At 34.9% G+C, this 11437-nt stretch overlaps 1 protein-coding gene and 1 long non-coding RNA gene across 2 annotated transcripts in view; one reads left to right on the forward strand and one right to left on the reverse strand.

Annotated features, from left to right (window-relative positions):
• Positions 1-3420: 3420 nt before the first annotated feature.
• Positions 3421-5010, reverse strand: LOC136701771 (uncharacterized). Its single transcript, XR_010803860.1, has 3 exons — positions 4900-5010; positions 4022-4135; positions 3421-3553 (listed from the first exon to the last, which is right to left on the reverse strand). It is a non-coding gene; the product is annotated as an uncharacterized lncRNA (long non-coding RNA).
• Positions 5011-7711: 2701 nt separating this feature from the next.
• Positions 7712-11437, forward strand: part of LOC136702654 (uncharacterized) — a 3848-nt gene continuing 122 nt past the window's right edge. Inside the window, exons 1-3 of the mRNA XM_066677804.1 lie at positions 7712-8326; positions 9838-10047; positions 10811-11437. The exon at positions 10811-11437 is cut by the window's right edge and continues 122 nt beyond it. Of these exons, the coding sequence (XP_066533901.1) occupies positions 8239-8326; positions 9838-10047; positions 10811-11121 (609 nt within the window). The 5' untranslated portion in view covers positions 7712-8238 and the 3' untranslated portion in view covers positions 11122-11437. The remainder of the gene's footprint in view (positions 8327-9837; positions 10048-10810) is intronic.

Genomic DNA, 11437 nt, shown 5'->3' on the forward strand with positions numbered 1-11437 from the left:
TAAAAATGTGTGTTCAAGTGTTCAAGGGCTTAGAGAGTTGGGAGCTGAACTGGGACACGGTCACACCGCTTCAGCGCTGTAGCTCCACCATCCACCGCGGTCAGCAGCTCAGTGTTTTACTGGGGCCTCAAACAGAAAGTTGTTGAACACTGTTGAGGTAATATTTATCACAGTCTCTTCTTTATGTTTGGAGAATATTTCTGTCTTCAGCCTTTTGTTGTCTACTATATATTTAACAAAAAGAAATCGGTAACACTTTACAATACGGGTGCACAAATAAGCATATATTAATACGTCATGAATGATCTCCTCATAGTATATTAATACATACATTAATGCTTAATATATCAGGAACTAACAAAGAATATACATTAATGACCACATTACTCATACATAAATCGCCATTAGCAAGTGTAAACATTAAGTCTCAACATCTCGTTAATTCAATCTCTTAATTAACACTATGACTTGCCTTATTAATTAACACCCTTTACATATTGGATCTATTTGGATACTGTGTGTTACATATCTTTGTGCATTGATGTAGGCAAATTTATAGCCAGGGACATAAGCAATGATTAAGTGATTATTATGAGTTTATTACGAGTTTTGTAATTACTTATATAAAGTCACTTGACTTTAGGTTTGTTATTGGCCATATTAATTAATTAAATAAGTAGCCTAACCCACTTACAGAGTAACATGGCAGAAAAAATAACCATAAGGAAAATTAGTCACAGGTTTTTGTTTCTGTTTAAAAAAAATATCTCAAAATTTGGCCCTCATGGTTCATATAGTATGTGTAATAAGTTGTGCCTTATTTATAATCTGGTAACCATTTTACACACCTACCTTGTTGGTACCATTCTGATGTATAGTTCATTCTGGTGTTGTGTTCCATGTCAATGACAAGAGTTCAGTTTCAGGCCTTTTTCATGTGGTTCTTGACTTTAGAAGTGCTACTGTTCATATAAAATAAAAAAATTAACTTTCAACTTCCAATGATAATGCCCACATTCAAGATGTAATTACGCATGACTTAATGCCTTAATACTCATTACTTAATACCACTACAGGTCATTAGTTACTGCATTTACATATGATTATGTGCCCCACCAAGTAAAGTCATGACATAATACATATTTATAAGTCATCAGTTAATATATTGATATATCATTCATTTACAGTATGCATTAATAACTGTTAACATTGTGTTTATCAACGTAAAGCATTTGCTAAAATACTATTTCCAAATATGTTTCTTAGAATACAAAACATGAGGTAATGAACTGAGAGACAATGTAACATTTTTTACTTTTTATTTACATTTTTACGTCATCTGTCATTCAGAACACAGAAGTTATTCTTGTACTATACAGAAAATACCTGTAAACTTGCACAAATTATTTGGTAGAAAGACTCATCTTTAAACAAGAAACTATGGCTAATCCTTCTGTACATTCTCAAACATAAAAATGGTACCTTTATGCGTGTGAAAAAACATCCAACAATAAAACACAAATCACAGGTAACGTATTCAAAGCTTGCATTATAAACATGAACATGATGTCTAATCCTTCTGTACATTCTCAAACATAAAACATAACTGCCTTTATTCATTTAAATAATGTAAAAAAGTCATACATTTCAAAAAGCAAAAACCAAAGGTTAATTGTTTAAGTTATTAGAAATACTAAAGCCAATTATTCTATTTAAGAACAAGAGGCCACAATTTCAGAATCCTCCATCTTTACACAGGAAACTGATGCCTAATATCCTTAAGCAAGCGCCCATGGGGACCATGTCTATGTTTCTCACCTAGCCAGTATGTCCACTCAGTGACTGAAAGGTGTTGTTTTAGCATTTGCTCTGTCCTGTTGCCTCGTAGCCTCCAGATTCTTGTTTTGTAGGTCAACCCTGCTCGCTCAAGATGCTGGGTATGGGCTCCAGTGTGAGGATCTACAAACCACTGAGAGTGATTAACGCTAAAATGTGTGTAGCCCAATACCGTCAAAGCACCTCTGGGTACGCTCTCCATTCATCACTGATCAGTGTAGTACCTGGATGCACATGTTTAACGACAATCGGAACAAGATGATGCCGTGATCTTCTCTTCACAAGGCGCAAGACTGGATGGCGCTGTTCCCTCTTTACACCAAGCATACCAAACACCCACTTCTTTCTCCTCCAAGTGGGGGCAATCCTTCCTCGACCATACTGTTGGAATAAGATTTTATTAATGGATTAAGATCATGTAGGCCTGTTGGATTGAGGCCAGAGTGACTTCTTGTGTTCTTGTGTTTTTGTTTGTACTTTTTGGGACAAACTCTCTGTGCAGTCATAAACATTAGGCAGGACTTTTGGAAGTGAATAAAAACTAACTAATTCATCTTTATTTAGGGATGTACAAAGATACACTGCTCATGATTTTTGTTATGACTGATTAAATTTTTTTTACAACCAAACTGGACGATTGAGTGGTGGGTTTATTTCTTTGCCTTTTATTCAACAACTCAGGCATGATTTTTACTGTTTACTCTCATGTCTGAAACTGTCTAAAATAAAAAAAAAAGTGCTGCAAGTGCTATTATCCTTATCTCTGTACATTTGCTGTTGTTTCCAGAAAAATAACTAATTGAAACCTACATTTCACCTACAAGACCTGACTTACTGTTTTTCCCAGAACCTAGAATGCAGCTCCCATATTCAATCAGCACAGCTTAACAGTATTTATAGAGCAATCTCATATGTTAGATACAATAACTATGGTATTAATGTAAGATTTAATTTCACGTAGCACGTAGAACATGTCTGATATGTTAATATGTGTAAATACTAGTGTCTTGCTAGAGTTTGCATGAAATACATAAATAAATAAATCATTTTTAAACCAGCAATAAGTTAGGTTTACTAGGAGTATAACAATACAGCTCACAATTTAATTCAATTCATGATACTGGCTCCAAAATTTGGTATTCTCACAGTATCTTGAACAAAATTTGAATGATGAAAAATAATGACAATTATGTTGTTACACAACATTCTAATGACTCTAGAGCTGGACGTGATTGGTGCTGATTTTTTTCAAACGTCATTGTACTACACAAGACTCTGTTACACCTCTACAATGCACATTTTCATCACAATATCTCAATGCATAGTTACAGCCCTAGTTTACCATCACTGGGGACTGTTACAACTGACTGTTATGATCACCAGGCCTGACCTATGAATTTAATGTATTCAAATATTCAAGGTATTCAAATATGTTTTAGCAAAACTACCCCAAGTCTTATAAGAAGAAAAATAAATATACCAAGTTTAAGATGAATCTCATTCACTCACGTTTCGCTTGTGGCAAAAGTTGCTTTCATCCAGAACAGCAAATTCTCTTTCACCTCCAATTATCTGCCCATGTTTTCTGGTATACCGTTTCATTGCACGGTGGCAGATATTCCTTAGAACCGAAGCCATCTTGGACAGTGTCCTAGAGCTTTTTGCAATTCCGTCTTGCATCATGTCCACCTGCCTAAGGTGCAAGCCTTGAGAGAACCTGCAAAGTCCATTCATCAGGTATTTTTAATGTTCATGTGTGATTTTTCAAAGTAAACTTTTTATGTTAGAGAAACCCAAAATTCAATGCCAAAAAACGACACTAAGAAACCTCCAGAAAAACTCATCTCTAACCACTGAACAGATATATTCCATTGCCAACATAGTCACATTTTGGTGAGGTTGAATTTATGGATTGCATTACATTGCTACAATATACAAATATCTATATTCTTTGTTCATCCATTTTATCATCTCCACTTTGAGCAGTGTATATTTATTTTTAAACAAAGACTGTTCTCCTACACTATAGAAACAATAGTTTGAGTTTAATATAAACTATACAGAAACTAATCAGAAAATAGTATGTGAAAGTGTGAAAGATTAACCATCAGGTTTTGGTGTACTGTATGTCAACATCTATTACAATCAAATCACTGAATTACACATTCCATTATTTTAGACTTACCTGTAAACATATGTCATCCATGACAACAAGCTGATATGGGATTTTTCAAAAAAAGATCCCACTCTCAGAGTCCGGCTGTATTTTTTGCCTCTATGACTTTTATGCCGGCATTCCCTTTAAAGGTATAGTAAAAAATAAAAAGATGTAATTACAAATAATTATACATTTTTATATTAATTTATTTAATCCAAAATGAGCTTTTGCATTTCAGTTCCAGAGTTTCACTATATAATGTATATGTTCCTTGTAATATCAGGGTATTTACAGAACTTTTAAATGATCCAAAATCTACTGCAAACCATACCTGTCAACATTTGGATTTAAAAATAAGGGATACTTTCTGGCACAAGGTACTTAAATTCAGTTTATATAATATATTATTGGAATGAGGATATGTACACATGACTTACATGTCTCTTATGCTGGGCAAATTCATGATGGGAATACAAAAAAAATTATATTTTGAGTGTTGCTTAAATAAACCTTATGTAGAAAAAAATCTTTAAATTAGCTGTCAATATATAACATTAAAAAAATATAGCATTCGGTGCTTTTACTGCTCTAAAGACACTAGAATTTTCATCTAAAACAGACCCAAAGCATGTGTTTTTGCTTGTTGGGTTTGCTGCATATGAAAAGTGTCAGTACTTGATTTTCTTTTTACCCTGTTGGGTGCAGTTTGATGTTACAGTTACATATTGCAAATTTTAATTTAACTACTAGCTATGTATTAGGTACACCAAGGTAAAGGCATATTCATAAAATTCCTAATTAACTTATTAAAGAACGGTAGCTTACCACAACATTTTCTTAATGTCCATCTAGTACATAGAAGAAAAAAGCAATAAAGTAATATTTAAAACAAAAAGAAAACTCACCACACAAGGCCATCTGAGGTATCATTTCGTTTTTTCATCTTCATATCTTGACTACATCTTGGGCACTTGACTGTATTTGCTAGCAGCTTTCTTTTCTGCAGCCATTTGATGAGCTTAGTGTTTCTTCTACCAGGGACACGAATTAGAAGATGTAATAATTCTCTGGTTAGGTTCATTACATTCACGTTCTATACTAAAGCAGGAGAGAAACCCCGGCGTGCGTACCACTGATATAATGGAGAGGAGTGTAAGCATTATACATATTTTAAGAAAAGTACAAATTAATGGAACGGCACCTACTCTGGAAGTTTTTACAAACTGGGATAACACCAAAGATCTCCAAGACCCACCCGAGCTTCATATTCGATTGGAAAGACAACCCGCCACTGTTTTACCAATCATGAACCCCCGCGACAAAAAAAAAAGTTAGCTAGAAACTCTACGCCCCGCAGCAGAAGCGCGCCAAGTTCCTGCGGAGTGCAGTGAGGAAATGGCGAGCAGGAGAATAAAACGGTCTAGCAAAGCGTCAGCAAAATATACCAGCGATGTATATGGTTAGTAAACGAGTGAAATTTGTGTCATAAGTTGTCGTAGAGTACACAACACTTTGAAAGTGTTTTCCCCTTTTCCTAACGTAGTAGCTTAGCTTGTCTGAAATTGTAAACTCTCCAGCTAGTTCTAGTTAATTCTGACATAGCTAGCTAGCTTTGGACATGATGGAATGTTCAACACACCACTGTATACTACTGCTAATGTTTGTTTACTTTTCCATTTGGTGTGTTGTAGCTTTAGAAATGTTTTAATATTTGCATACACACTTTTAATAGTTTTTCATAAACTTTTCAATTATAATTATAATATTTGCTTCTAGCCAAGGGTATTTAGCATGTAGTTACAGCTTGCAGCATCCCAACTTATTTTAACCTCATTTCTTTTTGTCTTTTTTACATACTGCAGAGGTACCTGCCCCCAAACATGTTCGGAAAGAAGTTTTAGAACCGGGTAGGTTAACTTAAATTTGCTTATTGTTAGCATAGCATTTGTCTTGGACTGCAAATCTTTATAGCTAGATTTGTGGAGTGAAATTCCCGCGGACTAGTTTGGCAGGTTTGGGTGCTGAATGAATTTTAATAATGTTGCCGGTAGAATTTTTGAATAATACAATAGTATACTGAGTAATAAATAAATTTTAAACATATTTATTTATACCGCGACCCTGAAATGGAAAAGCGGAAAAGATGATGATGATGATGATGATGAAGATAAATATTTATTTATTGGAAGCTTTTCTGAATCATTCTGTAAGTGACACTAGGCTATACACTTTCTTTTTGTTTAGGAATACAGTCAAGACTAGAGACAGTTAAAATATGCATTCATAAAATATACAAAAAAAAGACATATGCTAAGATTGAGAGCTGGTAAGTTCTTGTTATCTCACCTGCTCTCATTTAGCATTGATCATTAGTTGTTAACAGCTGATTTTGTCAGGCTAGTCTAATAATGACAGATTATAGTACCAATATAGAGTTTTGAAATAAGATCAGATAAAGAGAGCCTGTTAACAGTATCCAGTGGTTGTCAGTTTCTTCACCTAGTTGATTTGTACACAGATGTCAAAGTTAGTTAACACTGCAGCATTAGTAAGACAACTTTTCAAGATATGGTTCCAACAAGAGTAAAAATGCTGAATTGTTTGAGACTCACAGTCTGTGTAAGAATTAGCAGCCGTTCTTCTAAAACTATCAAAAATCCACAATTAGGTGAAGTGTTCAAATAATCACACCATCATTGATAATAATAAAAACAATAATAGTGTTTTTTTTGTGTGTGTTTGTTTTACATATTTGTACATTTTAAATTGTTTCAGATCTACCCACCACCTCAGGGAGGAAAGCGGTGAAGCAGACTGCAGAACATGCTGATAAACGTACTGGCATTTTCTGTATTTCAGAGCAGTGTGATTTTTTTTAGTCAGTATAGACAACTGTGGCCAGTTTAATATAATATCACTTTATTAACTCCATGACATGTTTTTGTCCATTGTGACACACATAATATATATATTTTAGTGTTTCTCACACTGTAGCAAAAACACCAAGACTTTAACACATGACGTCTTGTTAAAAATTTTCTCAGTACTAACCTGTTAAGTAAACATTAGATGAATCAGAGGTGTAACCACATCTAGGCATTCTTTCAAACTAAGAGGAAGCAAACTCAGCAAACACAAATTTACTAGTTACGTGTAGTAGTTTTTTGCAATTTTATGCAAGAGTTGTTGTTGCTACTCACTTTCTCTGCATTGTTATAGCGCTCATAATTGCGCATTTTATATGGTCAAAATATACTTTTCCATTGACCACATAACGTTGTGCCACCAAATTATAACATATGGGTGGGAACCCTGTAATTCATTCTCTTGTTAAAGATTAAGATATAATGCACAAATGTACAAAGGAAGTTATTTATATAAACAGTTACTTGCTGAAATTAATTAGATGAATTTTGGAAATATTGCTAGTATAATTGTAAAGGATGCAAAAGGTTACTGTTTAAATGTTTTCTCTTCATGTTTATGCCTTGTGCTAGTTAAGGACCATCATTCAATAACCACTGAACCTGTAGAACAGATGAAGGAAAGTCAAACTTGTATGTATATTTTCTCAGTTGATCACCTAGAAGACGGTGATATGAAATTAATAGAACAAGTGAATTTGTATTGTGAGAAGATATTAACATAATCTGCATTTTGATTTGCAAGGAAGCCAGTACCTTTTTGTAGGAATTACTATATGTGTTTATTTTGTATGTTTATTCATGCTGGAAATAACAAATAGCAGATAATTTGACTAGTGACCTAATTTCACTCTTAAAATCAATTGTTTGCTTAATTAAAGGGTTCTTTGCAATATGAAAGTGTTCTTCACATTGATGGACAATGTGCTGTAAAGGGTTTGTTATAGAACTTTTTGAGAAGGGTTCTTATTACTAAAAACATGACATCGTAACAATAGCAACACACTGTTTGGTGCTACATAGAACATTTTTCAAAAAGGTTCTGTATCAAACACTCTGCAATACATTCTCCATAAATTTGAAGAGCCCTTTAATCATACAAAGGGTTCTTTGAGTGTTCATGGTTCTATATAGAACCATTTACTTTTCTATAGGACCCTTGAATGACCATCATTTTTAATAGTATACTTGACATGATTTTTTTCATTATGGTATGTTAGCAAAAAAACTAAAACTGAAATTCCTGACTTTTTCTGATTTGATTTTCAAGCTGCTCCTACTGTCCAATCTGCATTTCAAAACGCAAAACAGACACTAGAGATGCAGAAGGTGAAGATCATTAGTCTGGAAGAAAAGGTTGCATCCTTAGTAGAAGAAAGAAATTATCTTCGTGAGAGGCTTGAGGACAGTAAGTATGCAAACTATGTAAATTATTGCGTTCCAAGTCAGCACCCTCAAAATGTGCATTCTACCTGTTTACAATATTTGAATATCTAATTGTAGCATGGCCTGTGCTACTTTGGGAGGAGGAAGGACACTGGAGTTAGGGTTGTGGGTTTCAACGGTCATTTTAACTTTATTATCACACACAAAACAAAGAAACCAAACCAAAAAAAACTGCCATTTTTTAATGGCTTCTACCTAGACTTTTCTGTGTTTTCTTTAAACACAAGCGTTTTAGCTTGTCAGTATGTGCTTTTGTTGCTCTTACCTCTCTGCTTCTTTTAAAGGCACTCATGCTACCCAAGCCAAACCAGCATCAGCTGGCTCTCATTTAGGACATTGTGAGCACCTTAGCCAAGAGGGAAAGACCGTCCATTGCTTTGCCTCCCTGTTGCTACCCCCAGTCTTCTGCTTGGCCTATAGGATAAAATGTCATACATTGTACGGTGGCCTTGCCGTGAAACTGGAAGCAAGACTCGGGAAGCAGTTCTTGGGGCTTGGGTGCCACTCATGTCTCTCCTCATCTTCCCACCCTCTCTCATGGCTCTTATCCTCTTCTTGTCATCACTTGTGGCTGACATTCGTGCACAGGGTTATGTTTCATCATAGGAAATGGAGAAATTAGGCAGGCCAATTCAGTGATGCCACTTTTGAAGGTTTAGCTTGAGTTTATTACATAAGTAAACATGTTTGTTCAAGTTGTCACAAACACATTGCCAAGTATGTGTAGTTAAGACTTGTTTGAGAATGCAAAGATAATGAATACATCAGGCTCTAACCCAGCTTTATTGGTAACTAGTCTAACTACATTAGCTTACATTAGCTAGGTCCAGAAACAGTGAAAATATATTTCTCTGACAAAATAACATTTTGGCACATTGTTCATTATGGAGAAAATTCTTTGTGTAAAAGACGAAGATGAGTCCATGTCCAGAATTATACAGGTTAGCTGTTTCAGTCTTTACCTGAAGTGGGAGTCTCCGCCACACATCCAATATGAGAAATACCATTTCATGTATTATTTTTGAATGGTTAAACATATTTTCATGTTTTTGCCATTTTTCTTTGCTTGCATTGAACTGGAAATTTGTTCATTAATCTTTCCAGATATTCAAATATCAAAATTAGTCAGAATGCACTGCCTTAATCATGAAAGCTTATCAGTTATTAAATTGATAAATCATTGGATGAGCAAAAAATAAAACATTACAATAATTCATAAAAAATGATGCAGAGGGAGAATCTTGCTGTTACCGGGTGTTACAGTTGTTTTAATGGCATGTTTGCATTAAGAATTAAAATTGAAATGACCATTCCACTGCAAATTTCTGAGATTGTGTTTCTAAAGTTGCATTTAGTTTGTATTAGTTTCATGAACTAAAGAATGATGCATCATAAGGACCATTAATAATAGTATTAAGTGTAGATGGCTGGTTGGACAAAAACCCAATATAATTTAAATGCTTTCTGTCGTAGCTCTGAAATTGAAGCTAGGTGATTTGCATCAGCTCCAGTCATCTGCAGCACCTCAGCCATCAACTCTTTGGTTGTCTGCACCTCAGCATACCCCAACTTCTACAGACTCATCAGAGTCTTCTGATTCAGAGGATTCAGAGGCCTCACTCAAAAAGAAGAAGCAAAAGAAAAAGAAATCAAAGAAACTGAAGACTGATTATTTCAGCCGAGGTATGTTAACATTGCCAATAACTGAGCTATAACCAGAGGTGGGTAGTTTACAAAAGTTCCGGATAAAAAGATTTGTTGTAATCACTTGGATTTTGTGATTAGTCCAGCAGGTACATTTCAGTAATAAAATCAACGAGGTAATAAAATACACTGTATTGCCAAAAGTATTCACTAACTTATCCAAATAATTGAATTCAGGTATTCCAATCACTCTCTGTGAATCATGCTTCGCCGTCTGGCGATCCAATGGACGAGTCTGAGTTTGGCAGTTGCCAGGAGAACGGGATTTGTCTGACTGCATTGTGCCAAATGTAAAGTTTGGTGGAGGGGGATTATGGTGTGTGGCTGTTTTTCAGGAGTTAGTCTCTGCCCCTTAGTTCCAGTGAAAGGAACACTTAATGTTTCAGCACGCCAAGATATTTTGGACAATTTTTTGCTCCCAAATTTGTGGGAACAGTTTGTGGATGGCCCTTTACTGTTCCAGCATTACACTGCATACCAGTGCAGTAACAAGCTAATGCATTTTGCAATAAAGTGTATCATAACTTCCACATGATTTCAACTACACACCTCTGGCTATACAACTTAAAATGCAAATGAGACACAGAACATACAATACATTTCTGGGATAGCATGCATACCTAGCATGGACTCTTTGTTTCAGTTTAAAAATGGGTAGAAGTCACTGTCATGTATTTTACAATTGTTTAAATCATAACTGTACATTGTGTGTGTGTGTTGGGTATGTTTACATATGTTTCAGTGAGAACACCTGAAGATTCCATCAAGCGGTACAACAAAGTTTTGGAGCTGGTGAAGCAAGGTTTGACGAAGACGGAGGCATACTGCAGGACACATGTGGACAGAAACACAATCGTTAACCAGGTCTCTATAGCAGAGTTGGCAGTGGTTAATCCTGAAATGTTCCGTGCCTTGAGAGTTAATTTCAAAAAGGGTAGCAACTTGCAAAAGTTTGCTAAGCTTTGTGAAGACCAGTGTTTACTTGAGCCAAATCAAACCAGGATAAGTGCACTGAAAGAGAGAGGGGATCTCCTTGACATTAAAGGAAACTAAGTGCATTTGGAAGATTGTCTCTGAAAATAAATGTTTTATTTGATGGGTCTGATTTAAGTAAAAAAATGTTGTTGTTTTTTTGTTTATTTTGTTTAAAGACAAATTCCCTTCATAATTCTTAAGAACCTACTGAAGGAGTTATCTTTTATTTTATTTGAAATGCAGGTTTTGTCATAGCCATAATCATTCACTGGTTTGAAGTAAAGGTACCATGTTCATGTTTATAATGCAGGCTTTGAATAAGTTACCTGTGATTTGTGTTTTATTGTTGGATGTTTTTTTCACACGCATAAAGGTACCATTTTTATGTTTGAGA

The sequence above is a fragment of the Hoplias malabaricus genome, chromosome 7, assembly GCF_029633855.1.
Source record: "Hoplias malabaricus isolate fHopMal1 chromosome 7, fHopMal1.hap1, whole genome shotgun sequence".
NCBI classification, from domain to species: domain Eukaryota; kingdom Metazoa; phylum Chordata; class Actinopteri; order Characiformes; family Erythrinidae; genus Hoplias; species Hoplias malabaricus.